This window comes from Podarcis bocagei (assembly GCF_964188305.1).
Source record: "Podarcis bocagei genome assembly, chromosome: 2".
Lineage (NCBI taxonomy): Eukaryota > Metazoa > Chordata > Lepidosauria > Squamata > Lacertidae > Podarcis > Podarcis bocagei.
In genome coordinates this window covers 95,379,784-95,397,550 of record NC_138126.1, presented here as the reverse complement: position 1 = coordinate 95,397,550, position 17,767 = coordinate 95,379,784, and the positions used below count along the sequence as shown (strand labels likewise).

General features: G+C 45.3%; 1 protein-coding gene across 1 annotated transcript in view; it reads right to left on the bottom strand.

The window, feature by feature from the left end:
- The window catches only part of SEPTIN9 (septin 9), a 207,879-nt gene extending 200,706 nt beyond the window's left edge, over window positions 1-7,173 (bottom strand). The window contains exon 1 of the mRNA XM_081185392.1: window positions 6,936-7,173. Within this exon, the coding sequence (XP_081041518.1) occupies window positions 6,936-6,957 (22 nt within the window). The 5' untranslated portion in view covers window positions 6,958-7,173. The remainder of the gene's footprint in view (window positions 1-6,935) is intronic.
- Window positions 7,174-17,767: the final 10,594 nt, after the last annotated feature.

Below are 17,767 nucleotides of genomic sequence, written 5' to 3'. Positions count from 1 at the left end.
CTGTTCAGCCACAAGAAAGGAAATGACTCATGTAGGAAGCTGATAGGTGATCCATGTGAATTGGTTAGATTTCATAATCCTAAAGTCTCCAGGCAAACATGACCAAGCACGGTGGCTTTTGTTTACTGGCTGAAAAATGTAACTATGCTATCAACTCATCAAGAGAGGCAGTTACTTGAAACAAGGGCACAGTGTTTTCCACGGCAGAGAATGGGTGCTTTTTAGTGGAGGGATTGGAAGAGAGAGAAGTGATGTGTGGAAAGAGAGAAGAGAGCTGACCTTTAATATGTTGTGGTCAATTCCAGCTGCAAACTCAAACTGTTCTAGTCCATGTGACTTTACAAAACTAGGCCACAGGAATTTCTTCTTGCTCGCTAAAGGGAAAACATAAAGCTCTTGCTCTGGATAACAGCTAGTGGCCACTCCCAGATTGAAAGAAGCCTTTCCTCACTGCCTTGCCTGCTCTCTTCCTATGATTCAAGGATAAAGCTTGATTCTTTGAAAGCAAGCAGAATCTCGTATGCGGAGGGTGTCTAGATTGGAGCAAGCTAAATTCTGAAAGATAGACGAAAAATGCTCAAGCAACAAATCACAGGTTGGATTTTGCAAGCTGAAGCAAAAATAAACCAGAAGCTGAGCTGAGGTCTGGCAGACTTGCAGAGTTTGTGGCTCAGGTGCCAACCTAATTTTAAACTTCCTTCCCAACAATTAAAATATTTCTGCAAGGTGAGCTTTCATGGCAAGTCCTTGAGGCGGTTTTCATTCACTATATGCTCCTCCCCTGCTGCATCATCCCACACATTTAAATTTCCCAATTTAGAAATGCCTAAATTAGGGAGGATCAATGGTTCCCGGTATTTTCCAAGTACCAGCATTGTGGAAGAAGAATTGCCCAACACGTCTTGCAAAGGAAGATTGTCACTCTTCCATTGTTCTCCTATGGAATCACATATTAGATCTGATATAGACTGCAGACAATGCATATGGTGAGGCATGGGAGAAAGTCTACAACGACAAATAAAGAAGTCTTATCCCTTGCCCTCATACTTAATAAATGTTCCCAGGAGATTTGACAGTCCAATTTCTCTCCTGATGAGTGAAAGGCAGCTCTCAGTAAAAATGTTATTCCATTCGTTCCCTTCAGAGATTGAGTTATTGCCATAATCAGTGAAGATTTTCCCACTGACACAAAAGCTCTTTTAGCAAGGCCTTATAGGCTCGGCCATTGGGTTTATTCTTCATTTGGCCTCAAGGATTAGGTGAAAATTAGTGCTTACTTTTTTATTGCATTTAAGGTACACTAAGCATTCTGCCTTCAACAGCAGTTAACTAGGACTCAAAGCCCAACTAACTTGTTTCTTGAGCTGGGCATTATTATTAGAATTTCAATCAACACAATAATCAAGACAGGAAAATGTATTTTTTATTAGAAACAATAAAATGGGATAAATGTATAACGATTGCTCAACTTCTGGCAATTTAACTGGCCAAGACAGGCTTCTGCAGGCTCCTTGCCAGTGATGAGTAAGATGGCATTGGCACAGTGGTAACACTTTCTTCACCAAGCCATGGACAGTTAGTAAAATGAACTTCATATCTAAATATTCCTCATTAATCTGAACAGAAGTTTCATTCATCTTTGGCATCTAGCGGCCTACTGTGTTGCAAGGGGCAACTGTTGTGGTTGGCGAGGTCCAGCTGTTCTGATTGACTATTTTTAGTGAGCAAATACAGCAAGAAAAAACAAGCAGTTGTTAATTTTGCAATCACTTTTTTTTTGCATCATTTAGCAGTTGTTTCAGATTCCATATCAGTAGCAATTGTTACACAATAATGAACTATGAAGGGATCATTGTCAAACAGTGGGGAGGCAACAGCTGGAGTTCTTCAGGGTATGGCTCCAGAACTGGCTCTGCTTAGTGTTCTTGGTACGCATCCAGATGGCATTGTTGCCCATAGCTGCTTAAGCACTGTAGCGCAAAACCAGAAGTAGGGGAGAAGTTACCTCCAAAGAAAAAAAGAGGTCTGGACTAATGGGGGTGGGGTTAGTTATGCTACAATGTCAGCTTGGAATGTTGCATTTAGCCTGCTGCCATCTAGTGTAGCACAGTCCCTGTGTGGTTTGTGGTTGCCAGGCATGCCAAATATGAATATATGAAACTGCTTTATATGGTGAGTTAGACCTTTGGTCCATCTATCCCAGGATTTACTGTAAGCAGCAAGTGGCTGTCCAAAATCAGCTCCCCGGAATCTTAAGTGGAGATCTTTTTCAACCCTGTTACATTATATGCCTGTGTTGGAGATGCCAGAGACCCTGTACACGCAAAGCCTGTTTTCTACCAATGAGCTACAGACTCTTTGGCCTGATACTTGCAAAGCCCTCTATTTGGAAGTACTGTTGTTTAAATAACCAAATAATGCACTGAGCAGATTTTGAAGTTGTCACAAAATGTGCATGGGCTATGAGCAATTTTGAGGAGGAATTTGGGTTCCACCAATTACACTGCTAACCTAAAGGGTTAGATGAATGAAGTTAAGCAAGAATTTTACAGTGCTATGTCTAGCAGAAAAAGCAAACGTCACAAGCAGAGCTCTGAATAGGTAGTAGAGCTGTTGAGAACCATAGTGGAAGTGGATAAATGCTAAACGAGACGAAGGAAGGAGCTTACCCAAAATCCTTCATGAGTCAGAATCAGAAGGAAACTTTTCAGCCTTTTATACCATGCTTGGTTTCATTATACCCAGTACAGTGGTACCTCTAGTTACGAACTTAATTCGTTCCAGAGGTCCATTCTTAACCTGAAACTGTTCTTAACTAGAGGCGTGCTTTCGCTAATGGGGCCTCTTGCTGCCGCTGCGCCGCCAGCACACAATTTGCATTCTCATCCTGGGGCAAAGTTCTCAACTCGAGGTAACTCTTCCAGGTTAGCAGAGTTTGTAACCTGAAGTGTTTGTAACCTGAGGCATTTGTAACTTGAGGTACCACTGTATTTACTGATGCAAAAATTCAGGAAAACAGTGGCCCAATTACAAAACTTGTCATATTTTCAAACGTGCTGATTTTGGAAGACTTTTGTAAGTATCCAAATACCTGGAAAAGCCTCCTTCACCCACATTATCAAGGTTATGAATCATAATCCTCAAGAGACTAGGTTCTTAGGACACTTGTTCTGGTGGCCATCTGTGGTGTGTTATTCCTGTACCCTACTCAACAATGATGTGCTCTGTGCTTTGAAAACACTGGCAAGGAATTTACCCATGTCCTTTTAAATACATCCCAGGCCATTTGGCCATGCTGTACACTTCCAAGACCTCTACATAAATCAGACCCAGTTCCCAGTTCCTTGCTTGGCAAAAATCAGATGTGGATTAATGTATCCGGTAGAGTGGAAGTCCTCCTCCATAAAAATCCTGCTACAATTTAGCTGCTGACTACCAAAAAGCATAGTTATGCCTGTCCACTGTAATGCGACCCAGCCTTCAGAGAATCAGAGTTGTGGTTACCACTCCAGGGATTAATGAATAAATACTGTACAGCTGATCAGTTTCACAGTAACAGTAATTATTCTTCCTGCAATAACAGGGCTCCATTATTGGTATATGCCAAACCAATCTTTATCTGCCAGTCTAATAGATAACCTGGCTTTCAGGTCACATATTACTTTTTTTCAGAACTTGCAACATAATTAAACTGGAATACTGTGAGTTCAGACTGTGCAATCATTCAGGAGAATTCCAGTGACTCAGTATCTTTGCAAGAACGAATTCCAAATTCTGTTAATAGAGGATTGTTCAATGCATAGTTCAAAGGCTCAACTGCTCTGAGGTGGTCCCATGTCAGGAAATACATACTGGATCTGATTTATGTACAGGTTTTAGAAGTGGACAAATGGTGCTAGTGTTTTGCAAGCTAGTGGCTACACAGTTTATTTCCGTTTATTCAGAAGAATTTATAAACTGCCCAAACAATCCCTAAGTGGTATACACACAGTCATTTTAAACAATTATTAACATATAAATAAAACCAGCAAAATTTAAGAGCAGGTATACACAACTTGTTTTCATGTCCAGATAATGAATAGCTCTATCAATTCTCAGATATTGGTTTGCTGACAATCTATAGGACATGTCCAAGATGTACTAATGAGAAAGGCAGAGTGGTGCAGTGGTTACAGGGTTGGACTAGGACCAGGGAGACCCAAGTTCAAATCCCCACTTAGCCATGAAGCTCCAGCGCCACCTTGAACCAGTCAGCATCTGTCAGCTTCGCCTACTTCACAGCAAATGTTAACAGTGGAGGAAACAGTGATGGCACACCACATAAAGCTCATCTGAGGAATAGTGGGATACAAATGAAATAATCCTTGATAAAAGTCTCCACATGACTTAGTTATGATTGCTGCATCTCAGGGGGTTGAACTTGATGACCCTTGGGATCCTTTCCAATTCTGCAATCCTATGATTCTATGTGATGGTGGTTCTATTTTGTTGAGTTCACATGTAAGTCAATGCAAACTGGCTCTGTCTAGTTTTATTGTACATGTATTATGGACTGCCAGCAAGCCAAGACCTGAGTGGTCATAATGAAAAAATAAAGAGCAGAGCACCCTGACTAGATACAGTTGCACTAGAATGCACTCAAATGATGCATGCCCTGAAAAGCAACTCACATAGGGGCAAGCTCATTTGAGAGCTGATGGATCCTACTCCTATGTACATGAATGCCTTGTCTCTTAGAAGTTCAAGAAACACAGCACTAGAATTTTAGGAGCCTCTCTCCTCCCCTTCACAGAGCCATTCCTTTCGGGGGAGAGTTACTGTAGTTTCTGGCTCTGCAAATAGTTGTGAGATCATAGTACACTCTTTGCCAAAGTGTGTGATAAATCTGTGGCTGTATTACAACATGCTCTCTTCTGCTAACCAGCAGACTTCTGAGCATCCAAAAACACTCAGGAAATGAAGTCTAGTGAGAAAAAACTATCTACATCGCCTTCTGTCTGTGTCAGCCTGATGAATAATGACCACTAATATAAGTTTCCAACCAACAAAATAAAAATTCCTTGCATTGCTAATAAGCTGGAGAGAAAAACAGGCCATTGATTCATTGGCTACCGGTGTCATAACAACTCAAAACGAAGAGCTCTGCTACCATTTGGGCAAAGATGTTGGCGTTGCCCCTAGCAACCACCTGGGCCTTCACACAGTCTTGTTTGCTGTAGCCATGTGGGATTTATTTCTAGGAAACTTCATAGGTCACATACAGTTCAGGGCAGCTAACATTGATAGCCTGGACCCTTACTCACAGCTGAAGAGAAATATGAGTACTTTGCTGACCATTGTGGAATTTTGCAAGTACCTTGCTGAGATGAAAAAGATTCCGATTTCTTGTATGGAGACCTAACTTCACTTTAGCCTTTGGTCCAATTTTATTGCTGAACAAACAAGACGTAAAGTCAGCAGGCATAGAGATGTAGAGCTTCTTTCACCAACATTGGCTGTTCTGGACATTCATCTGACCTCAAAGGCCCCATCTGAACTATACATTCAAAACAGTATCATACCACTTTAAACAATCATTGCTTCCTGCAAAGAATCCTGGGAAGTGTTAAAGGCTCTGAGAATTGTTAGGCGACCCTATTCTGCAAACTACAGTTCCCGGAAGTCTTTGGAGTAAGCTATGACTGTTTAAAGTTGTATGAGGTTACTTGTGGTTCAGTAATTCCCTCAGTACGTATTATATGCAAATGCGTGTAGATGAACCACAATGGCCTCTCTTTATTTCCACAAACAGGAAGCAAACATGCATTTAAAACTCCACAGGTAGCCTCTGACTGGGGTGCAATTTGCAGCAGTAACAGGTAGTGAAAATATTAAGCTGCCCCTCATCTCTGCTTGCCACCGCAAATCACCCATATTGTTTTTCCTCAGGAGGGAGGGAGGCCACCAGTGTTCAGTTGCACAATGTGGAGTCAGGCCAAGACACTCTGACATCTGCTCTGGTTCCTTTGTACCTGCCAATTTATATTCTCCCAACTTTTTTTTTTAAGCTTATGCCAGTTGACTCCTTAGCATGCAGGCCATTTTCAGTTTCAAGAAACACATACCCATTTAAATTAACTTAGTGATTTCCAGTTCCTACGTCTCCAGAGTGAGGAGATCTATTTGACAAGCTCCTAGTCCTCAGAGTTGCAGAGAAACTTTAAAACAAGGACACAGTTTACAGGTATACTGAAAGTTTTGGGTTGCTTCTCATGAATTTGATTCTTGTTCTACAACACATTTTCCCATGTGGTGGAAAACATAATATATAAAGTACCTCATACTGCAACCCATGAAGCTGCCCTATAAAACCATGAGAAGTCACAGTAGAGATTCTATAGTTCAACAAGTAAGAGCTACTACCACCAGCACTCTCACTTCCTAGTCTTTAGTCCATCTCCCTTCCCCCACATAGTCTTCCTCTGCTTTGAAGCCTAAGCCCTCCAAGACTAACAGGGTATGGGGGGGGGGGAGAGAGAGAGAACTACCATTTTAAAACACTAATTGGTTCACATTCAAACTGTAATCTGGAATAAATTCTGGAGAGATACAGCAGCAGAATATACATGTGCCTTTTTTTTTACTGGTCCAGGGATTTCGTTTGTAATCCTAACCCCCACTTCCTTAGAAGTAGGTCCCACTGAATTCAATGCAATGCAATTCTGAGCAGACCTGGCCAAAGTTTTCAGACTTCATATGCCTATTTCCCCCATCAGCTTTTGCTGCCAATGCTTTCCCTATTTCCCTACACCAGGCAACTTTGATCTTTCCAGAGCAGTTAACCACACAACAGATAAAACAAAACGAACAACCCAGGCTCTCTCTCTCTGTATGCAGGAAGAGAGCCCAGGTGATGGATGCAAAGCCTCTGAAGAAACATTTTCCCCTCTGCTCACCTGTGTTCGATGTCTTCCTCATGCTGCTCTCGTCCCAGCTGTTACATAGGAAGCCAGCAAAGTTTCTTCAAGCTACTCCGGCAAATAATCCCCAGGGTGATCTGCGTCTGCTTTATAATCCTTTTGTTCCAGCAGGCAGGGCTCAGCAGGGAAAGTGTACTCCTCCTACGTGTTACATGCATATACAGACACAGTTGCAGCTGAGGAGGGAGTCCACAGCACTCCCATTAATTAGAACACACCTTTTCTAATCTGATGTGCAGTCATGGGGTTGTTCCAACTAGGCTAAAGCTGAAGGAGGCGGCTAGCGGAAGAGCTCAGCTGCTGTGGCAGCACTTTAACCTTTTCCCCTCTGTGAGCAAATCAGGCTTGGTGCAAGTCCCTGCCCACTCCAGGCCTCGGATATTCCCTTCAGGTTTAACCTGTGTGCTCTGGGGGAGGTATTCTGACTCCCCACCCACTAGGTCCCACACCCACCCACTGGCTTTTTCTCTGTGTGTGCCTTGCTCCCTGCTCCTCCCCATAGCTCAGGTCAGAGTTAGGTCTAGAGGCAAGCAGGCACTAGTTCAAAGGACATCAGGGCCTTTCTGGCTGTTTACGGTAAACACAAAGCTCCTCTTTCCCCTCTGAAAGGAGAGACTTGCACAAGGCTGCCGGTTACGTAAGCACATTGGTTCAAATCCTGTAGTGTAGACTTAGGAGACTACGTGTCTGTGTGCAGCCAGTCATTGTTTGGAGGGAATTGGACATGCCAGGCAGCTACTTTAGGCATTGTACACACTATACCTTGAAGGCACCTTTGAAGTACTGTTCTTTCTCTCCAAGAACTCTGGCCACTGTAGTTTACCTGGCCACAGAATTATATTTCCTAGCAACATTTAACAAGCGACCAAACCCAGAATTCTTTGAGGGGGGAAATGTGTTTTGATTGTGCTTTAAAGGTATAGCGTGTCCACAACCTAAGTTTCCACATAACACCACTAATATTTTATTTAAAGGAGGCTTGGGTACCTGAGCACCTTGTATGACATCTGATCTTTTGCAGATTTTGTGTGTGTGTTTGGGGGGAGGGCAGGGAAGACACCTGCAGTAAATTGCAAGTAATTGGGAATCAGGAAAACGAGTGAAGAGATGGGAAAACATTAAAAGTAAGGAAAGGGTCTGAAATATTGTGGGTTCTGTTTTTTAAAAGAGGAAGAAAAAGGAGTCATTGCCTGGGCTAAAAAGGGTGAGCTATTCTTACAGCATTCACAAGAGATACCAGCTTGCTGATTTTCATTTACAAAAATAAATAAGCCTACTGGGAGGGTTTTTCTACTTATGCATTCATGCATGCCCATTTCTGGCTGCTAGAATTATATGGTAAAACCAGGATTAGAAAAAAGGGCTGCACTATTTTATTTTACTTTTATACAGGCATGCCTCAGGGATATTGCGGGTTCAGTTCCAGACCATGGCAATAAAAAACAAATATTACAATAAAGCCAGTCACACACATTTTAGACTTAAAGAAAAAAATCAATTTAAAAGGGATATGCATATCATTCATATTCATCTTCATCTTCATAATAAAAATAACTTGAATGTGGGCAGGCGATTTACTCAGGAGGAGCATCCACCCCACATCCCTATGCAGGAAAAGAGGTGGATCCCTTGCATCGACTTTACACCAGAAGAACAGGAATCTGTGTAGAGGACAACCACTATTAAGAAGGTACAACTGTCTCACCCTGGAAGACACAGCCCACAAAACCTTCTGTATCTTTAGTAGGCCTGTAAAATTTCAGCACATGGACCATGTCACTCAGGGCTAAGAAAAGCTGCCCCTCCTGTAATTCTCTCTTCTGCCCAACTAAGAAAAGCACACAAGCTCTGTCCTCATGAGAAAATGCACGGAATCAATTGGTGCAGCAGAATCCCAGCACAGTAAGGTAAAGGTAAAGAACCCCTGGACAGTTAAGTCCAGTCAAAGGTGACTATGGGGTGTGGTGCTCATCTCGCTCCATGTCTATGGAGCCGGTATTTGTCCACAGACAGCTTTCCGAGTCGTGGCCAGCATGACTATACTGCTTCTGGTGCAACGGAACACCATAACGGAAACCAGAGCACACAGAAACGCTGTTTACCTTCCCACCGCAGCGGTACCTATTTATCTACTTGCACTGGCATGCTTTCAAACTGCTAGGTTGGCAGGAGCTGGGACAGAGCAACAAGAGCTCATCCCATCGTACAGATTCGAACTGCCAACTTTCCGATCAGTTTAGACCACAGCGCCACCTGCTCACTTTGCAGCACAGTATAGCAAAGGTGGCCACTTACCTGCTACTAAAGAACTAGAAACATCTTTTGAGGTCAGCTGTTGGCAGATAAAGCACCAGTGGCTACTAGTTACAATGGTTATTGTTCACCCTCCACTGAATACCATTTTCTGGAAATGACAAGTGGGGAGAGAGCACCACTGTGTTCAGAGTCAGGTTTACCACAGGCACCTGGTTGGTGACTGTGAAAACAGGGTGCTGGATGAGGTAGGGCCCTTTTGGCCTGGTCAGCAGAGCTGTTCTTAAGTTCAGTGCCCCTTACAGAGAAGGTTTTAATTTTCCCATTCTGAGTAATTTAAGTTACAGATTTACTTATTTTTAAGGTGGTGCCATTTAGAACAGTATAAAATCCAGTCCGAATTCTGTACGTGACTATTCAATGGGTGAAGAATCAGGCTTCCCTCTCATACACCTCAAATAACATCCCAAGGGTTTGTTCCCCTTTCACTTTAAAAACTGGGACTCTTTCTAATTGCAATGGATTAGTTCTTATTACTGCTAATCTAGGCCAGAGACCTGGCACACTTTCCCCCTTCCTGGGGCTGAAGCAAAAAATGCAATAGTTTAGGAATCGAAAAAAATATCAGAGGCCACATGACAAAGATCATTTTCGTTAGGCTGCCTGGATGGCCGAATTGTCAAGAGGCTTGGCACTTTTGCCTAAGAGGACAAGTTAATGTTTAATATAATACAAATCCCACCAGCCTCAGATAGGCAAGTCATTTTAGAACTTTTTTTCACCTGGCTGTTTCATAAGATGAGAGAGGAAAGTCACACAATTTATTTAAAAAGCTTTTTTTGTGAGGGGTGGTGTTCAAAGCAATGGCAGTAGGCAAGGTGTAGCGTGGGGGAGAGCCCAGAGGGGTGGTAACCCCGGGTGCAAAATTCTGATAGAGCCACTACCATGTGCCCCCATGACAGGCTCCCTCAATGTGGTTGAGCTTCTGCCACCTTCTGGAGCTGCAAGAAGGCAAGCCGGGCCCAGGCCGGGCCTTTGGAGCTGGGGCGGCACCTTCCTACCCCAAACCCTGGAGTAGCTTTGTAATAGTCTTTTTTTATTTTAATAAGGCAAAACGTGAATGTTTAAACAGAGGGAAAGGGCCAGTGACCCTTCCAACATGGAGCGTATGGCTGACATGCAATTTACAAGACTGAAGAACATGCTGTGACTTCTCTTTAAATATTATATATTCAAACTCAAGTGTGTTTTTGTGGGTGGGTGGGTGGGTGTGTATTTTTGCATAGTATGTTGTGATTACAAATCACAAGGCTCATCCTCCTGGTGTTTGTTTGCCTATTACAAATATTTAATAAACCACTCTTCAGCTTGAGGGTTCCCTAAACAGCATTTCACAATTGAAAAACAATGGCAATCAGATTTGAATACATTAAACACATGCTCTTCAATATGAAACTGCTGGGGAATTCCCCCCCCCCCCCGCCAGAGTTTTAGACTGTAGCATCATGAAGATGTGGATGACACACAACTCTTGTCTCTCATTTCCCAGGGATACTGCTGTGGTCCTGAACACCTGATTTGGAGGTGGTTCTGGGATGGATGAGGTTGAACCAATTTAGGCTGAATCTAGGTAAGACAGAGGTACAAAGGAACATGGGGAACTGTCAGACCATGGGTCCATCTAGCACAGTATTGGCAATGGCTCTCTAGGGTTTCAGGTTGCGAGTGTCTTCTGGGCCTATCTGGAGATAACAGAGATTGAAACTGGAACCTTCTGCAGCACATGGTCTACCAATGATCTGCAGACCTTCCCTAAGGAGCCATAGATCAGTGTTTCCCAAACGTTTTTGGGCAACGGCACACCTGCTTACCAGAAAAAAATCTCGCGGCACACCACCATTAAAGCCCCGCCCCCGTGACGTCAGCGCGCAGCGTCACGCCGGGAGGGACGCACAAAAATGAAAGTTTTTTCCCTCCCCCTTGCCGGGGTGGGAGGAGGCAGCAGAGCGAGGGCAGCTGAGGCGGCGGCGGCAGCTGAGGCGGCGGCGGCTGCGATAGCGGGCGGAGGAGGAGCCGTCGCCGGGAGTTGCTGCTGCTGCTGTTGCTGCTGCTGCCCGGACATGCCGGCCTCCTCCTCCTCCGCTGTCTCGCGCTCCTCCCTTTTGCGCGCGCTGCCCCGCCGCTCGGCACGACCACCGCGGAGCCGCCCCGGCTCGATGCGGATCCTCCCTGCCGCCTCTCGCCGCCGCCTCTCGCCCGCCTCCCTCCCACGGCACACCAGCCGGTGTCTCACGGCACACTAGTGTGCCGCGGAACACCGGTTGGGAAACACTGCCATAGATTACCTCCTTCTTATCTTGATTGAGTTTCAGAATGAATCAAGATTCAGCACTTTACCTGCTCTGCACTGTTGGGGGGTGGGGAAGCCTGCAACTCTCCCAATTCTACCAGAATTCACACCATAACATCCAAATGCTGCCCCTAACATTCAGATTTAATCCCATGTCTGCCCCAACCTGTTTGTACTCTTCCAGGTTCCACTCCATCTTGCCAGGTTCAGGTTCTGCCTAGGCTCCTCTGTTCTGTTCTGGCTCTTGCCTTCTGACATTCAAAATAAACATTTTGCTTTCCAATGAACGTACTCTTATGTGTGTGCCAGACCCCTATAATCCTAAAGGTAAAGGTAAAGGTACCCCTGCCCATACGGGCCAGTCTTGCCAGACTCTAGGGTTGTGCGCTCATCTCACTCTAGAGGCCGGGAGCCAGCGCTGTCTGCAGGCACTTCCGGGTCAGCATGACAAGCTGCATCTGGTGAGCCAGCGCAGCACACGGAAACACCGTTTACCTTCCCGCTGGTAAGCGGTCCCTATTTATCTACTTGCACCCGGGGGTGCTTTCAAACTGCTAGGTTGGCAGGCACTGGGACTGAACGATGGGAGCGCACCCCACTGCGGGGATTTGAACCGCCGATCATGCGATCGGCAAGTCCTAGGCGCTGAGGTTTTACCCACAGCGCCACCCGCGTCCCGTCCTATAATCCTAGCAAGTGTTAAAAGCCAGGTTAGCTTCCTGATGAGGTAATCACCTGGGTGATGGGCCATTAAGAGAACAATGGAAAGGAGGCTGTTTGTCAGATGAAGAATGGGTGGGACCCCTCCTCCAGTTTTTAGAATAGAGCAGAGTTTGCTGTGATGTGACCTAGAAGCTGGATGCAAAAACTGCAGGCTGGAAAGGCAGAGAGAGCCAAGGCTGATTTCTGCTTGAATCCAAGGCTACGGCTTTGGAAGAAACAAGACTCTTTGGGGGTTTTACTGCTGTGAACAACTCAATCATAGGCTCAGGTTGTATATATGTGTAAATAAACCATATTTCATAAAGACACCACAGTCTCTGCTGTGCCTCATTTCCAAAGGAAACATAAAGTGCCTGGAATCTCACACCGCTCAGAGATGGGGTGGCATGCAACACTGCCAACAAATACAAAACAAAAGAAATCATACAAAGCACAGATCCCACAAAGACTTTCAATTTGGTTCAGCCTAAGGTGTCTTTCTGTAAATGTTCCTGGATCACCGGCAGGCAAAAGCCATGTTGCTCCCAGGCATTTTGAAATCAAAAGGTGCATTGTAACGCTTAACAAATTGGCCTATTGTGCAGCTCAAACGAAGTAAGTCACATTATCTCTTGATTTCTTCATGAACTACAAGAGCCAAATATTTAGCTTTCTCCCTGCTTTCCCCTCACATTTGTGCCTGCTTGCTGTGATACATGCAGGACTTTCAGAAAGGACTCAGCAGAATTGTCATGTGTTCCACCAAAGAGCAGAGTTAGGAATCTTCCAGAGATACTCCAAGGGGAAGAGCTGGATGTTCTCACCCCTCATTAAAGAGAGGCAGGAGGAGAAGAATGAAGGGCAGATGAATGGGGAGGATAAGCAGGGGCAAAAGAGCAACAGGTCAGCACTTCAGGGCCATTAGCTGCCAAGCAACTTTCATCATATGTGGGAAATGGCTTTGCTGATGGATGTGAAGATGGAAAACAGAGTGATGGGGCTGTAAATCATCCACATCCCTCTCTCCAGTGCTGTGTTTGTTTTACTTCTGGGCCTGCCAGCTCCATTCCAGCACACACAATACCTTTTTCTTCCATGGTTACATGGCTGGAGGGTGCTTAGAAAGTTTTCCACCCAGCTTATTTCCTTGTCAGGCTCACTTTGGCAGATGAGCAGGATGAAAGGAGAGCTGCCAAAGCAAACAGTAGGTGGTGCTGTGCCATCCAGCTCACTGGCAGAGAGGAAGAGTTAAAAACATCTAGAATATCAAGTGGAAGAGGATGCAGATAGGATAAAGAAGTTTCAAAAGCAGGAGATGCCAGCTGCAGTACTCCAAAGCAAGCTTCACCTCTAAATGGCTTGGACTGCCACTCCCAGGGGATGATGGGACATCTGTGGGACACCAGGGTGGCAAAGCCTTCTCTATGGGGCTTCTCCCAGCCACAGCTGGTGGGCGATCCCATCTGCAACCTTGGGAATGGATGGATGGGCAACGGACTTGCCCCGTGTATTTTGGTAAAGCCAGAAGGCCTGTTGTGGTCCTGAGTCAGCAGAAAGGGGCCTCAGCTAATTAAATCAGCCTCACAGTATTTCTTAGCGAGCCAGTGAAGCTCAAACACAGATGGCTCTATTAGAGAGTTCAAATTAATTTTGTATCCTGGGGTATTTTGCCACAAAACCTTTGAGCGGATGCCAGCCATGCTGATTTGCTACCAACCCCTGCAAGTAAGCAGCTCTCCAACTCGAATGATGATGATAACACAGATGAAACTTCAAGCCATCTCTGTGCGGCTGGTTGTACGTATGTTTTGCCTTGGCATTCTAGAGCCAGGACTCATTCTTCTATGGAGTCAGTCCTAAAATTGGGGTGTGGGTGGTTGTGTGTGTTTTCATCTTTTAAAAATGATTTTCTGATCAGATTTGCAAGCTGTATCTTTTAGCATCTCAGCTTGAAAAAGGGCACTGCATTGTCCTCAGGTTCTGGCAAACTGCAGGAACTGGGAGGAGGACTGATCAGTCCATGCAATGTATTACATGTGCTGGTAAATGCAGTATGGATGCAATGAGGACAGTGGTGGAGCTTCATGCTCTGGCACCGGCGGGGGTGGAGAGCAGGCAGTGGCGTGGCTGGTGCACATCCCAGGGGCATGATGCACGTCCTGGGGGCATGGCATACCGCCTGCAGGGGCATGGCGCCCAGCGTGGGTGGGGGGCCAGCCGTGATGGCACCCCACCAGTATTGTGCTGCTGGGGGCGGTGCTCCCCCCCCACCCCTCTTTCTCCGCCAGTGAATGAGGGAAGGTCAGCAAGTAGCATGCTCTGTCCCAGCCTTTGCTAATTTGGTGCCTAACAGATATCTTGCGCTACAACCCCCATGAGCCCCAGCCAGCATGACCAATGGTCAGGGATTCTGGGATTTGTGGTTCAAAACATCTGGGTGACACCAGGAGACAGCTATAGCCACTCTAGGGGTTGCTATAACCTTACATGGAGACACATCAGTGTGTATTTTTCAGAGTCATCAGTTTTTCAGGAAAATCAGAACAAAGTACGTATTATTAAAGTCTGAAGGGATTAGGCAGAGGAAGCAGCAAACATAATGTGGACTATTCTTTTCTTGCAGAAGGTTCCCTCCTAGGGCTTGTAGTCCAAAACATTTGGAGGGCACCAGGCTGCCCCAAATCTTTCCAGCAGCAGTACAACATATGATGGCTTGTGTATCAGGCCAGTCAAGGAAACGGCACCTTTAATTTTTTGCCTGTACACCCAACAACTCCAAACAGAGATTTCTCTCCCTGCCAGCCAGCCACCTCCAAAGAACCAGGGAAGTCCTCTGTCTGCTTTTTTCAAGTTTTGTTGTGGGTGCACTCTGCTGCATGGAGACAGTGTTGCTCTGACAGATGTGTGCATGGATGGCTCCTGATGGGAAAATAGCCTCAGAACTTGGACGCGTTTCAGGAGGAGCTCATGGAACCGCCTTCCCGCTAGCAGCTGCAGAAACGGACTGGCGTGGAATTTCCTTCCCATTGCCAACTGCCACTCACTCCTTTGATCTGAGGAGAACAAACTGCCATCCCCTCAGAAAGCCACAAGGTGTGTGTGTGTTTTTATTATTAAAAAAGATTGCATGCCCTTTGGAATCTACCGGGGTTTCGTTGACTCACTGAGGCCCAGGAAGGGAATGAGATTTACCTGAGCTGGCAAGTGCATATAGGTTGGTGCACATGAGCACACACAACAGGCAAGTGGGGGGGGGGGAATTGGTCAGGGAACTGGGAAAGTAGCCCCTAGAAAATGGATGTTCTGTTTGCTGTTGCCTTGCTTCAAGAGACAGGTTGGGGCCACAGGGTTCTGAATCCATTGCCCATAGCAATAAGTGGACATCACCACGGCCTTAAATCTGTGGTCTTCAAATCCTGCTTTTGAATAAGGTATCTTCCAGCTGACCTGTATCTATCTCTGGTCAGCTGCAGTCCCCTCCCCCACCCACTTCAAAAGATAGGCTGAGGTGATGAGGGTGTTCTGAAACAGCCTTCCTCAATCTGGTGTCTCTCCAGATCAGCCCAAGACCATCAGCCTAAGCCAGCATAGGAAATGGTCAGGGATGCTTCAGCTGTGATTCCTGCATTGCAGGGGCTTAGACTAGTTGACCCTTTGGGTTCCTTCCAACTTACAGTTCTATGATTCTATGGAAGCTGTAGTTAGGGCTGGACTTAGGGCTCATTGACAATTATGTTTTCCCCCAGGAAAACTCAATGTTTACTGCTGAATTGGAGCAAATTTAAATTGGGTTTTAACTGGATTGATGTTTGCTCTGATTTAGTCCTAAATGTTTTCTAGGGGACAGTGGTATGGATCAGCCCATAGGGTTGTGTGGGGTTTTGTGGGTGTTGTTACTCTACTGCTGTGTCTGATTCCCATGGCTTAGCCTTTTTTTAAAAAAAAAAATTTATTAACTGGCCAATCACATCAAATTAAATCATATCACATAAATTCCGAATTACAAAGCCAAATTTTAAATTTTGTTGGGGGGACCCATATTTCAAGATCCGAAGGGGAATTCTGATCATCTTCTTGCTGCTGCGTTAATGTCCCAATCAGTCCCAATCAGTTCAAACAGAGTTCATAATTCTATCCCATCTTATCTTGCTGTTTCCACATCACATTTTGTTCATAAATTTTCTCTTTTTTCTTTATGATCTCTTCTGATAGTCTCCTTAAGCCGGTAAACACCAATAGTAATAATAGTCCTGTGTGAATTTTCCGTTCTTCCAATCCTCAAATCGAGATGGTTTCCATATATCGTCTCCTTCATAGATAACATCACTCTATCCATCATAGTCTCGTAAAACTGTCGCTTGAGTCCCACTGAGGAGTTTAACCACAATATATAAACAACTCTATTTCTCTCTCTCTCCTCCCAGACTCAAGACCTCCGACAGAACTTCCCAATATGGCGACGGCATTTTTAACGGCGTCATTTCAAAGCTCTTACATTTTCCATGCTCTTCTTAAAACGTGCTTTGGTTCGAAAGTTTATCTCCACACAGCTTTAAATCCACAGCTTAAGTCCTTAACATGACGTTTCTGACTTGTGAGGGGAGGGGATTCTTGTTTAATCACATAAGAAAAGTAGGGAGAGTTTTTCCCCCCTCCCCCTCAGTCATTTGCCGTACCTTGTCTTGGCGTATCTTCTCATGTTTTATTCTTATCTTGTTTTACCAGAGATCTCTTCTGTTAGCAGTCTTTACTCCCCCTTCTCTCTTGAAATATGTGCATTCATTTCATCCAAATTGTTGTTTTTTAAGTTCTTGCATCTAGTGGCGCGAATCAGGGATGGCGTTGAGGAGTGCCGAAATCCCACAGGAGGGCTTTGTGCCTAGTGCCCCCACCCCCACAAATTCGGGGGTGGTATAGGGCACAGCAGGCAGGAGCCGTCCCCCCCCCCACAATCCTGGGGGGGTTAAGGAGGCTAATTACCCCCATCATAGCCTCCAAATTACCTCGTGTAGGTCGGAGAGATGTTATTGTCAGCCATCTTCCAATGCGCCCCCTAGTGGGCCCCCTCCCATGGCTTAGCCTTTGTGATCACGCATATCAAGTGCAAGTCACCTGTTGTTTGGACATCAATGCTGCTTTTCAAGTCTTCTGGGAGATTTTCTAATAGGTAAACTTGGGGTCTCAAATTTCAGAGATGCCCTGTGTGATGCCACCTCTCACCTTCCATTCTACATCAGAGCTGCACCATCCCTTGTAGCGTCCCCAAGGCTCTGTGCCCAGTGCAACCAAACCGGTTGCACTTCCCAAAATCTGCCTCTGCTCTAAGTTATCTGGATAGAGATCACCTAAGATTACTTTTGGTTCTGTATAGCACATAGCAGCTTGTGGGTCTAAACATTAAATTGGATGGGGAACATCCTTCAACCTGTGGGCTACATTCCCTTCTGGGATGTCTTTGGGGGAGGGAGGGGGTAACATGCTAGTGTTGGGTGGGGAAAGAGGC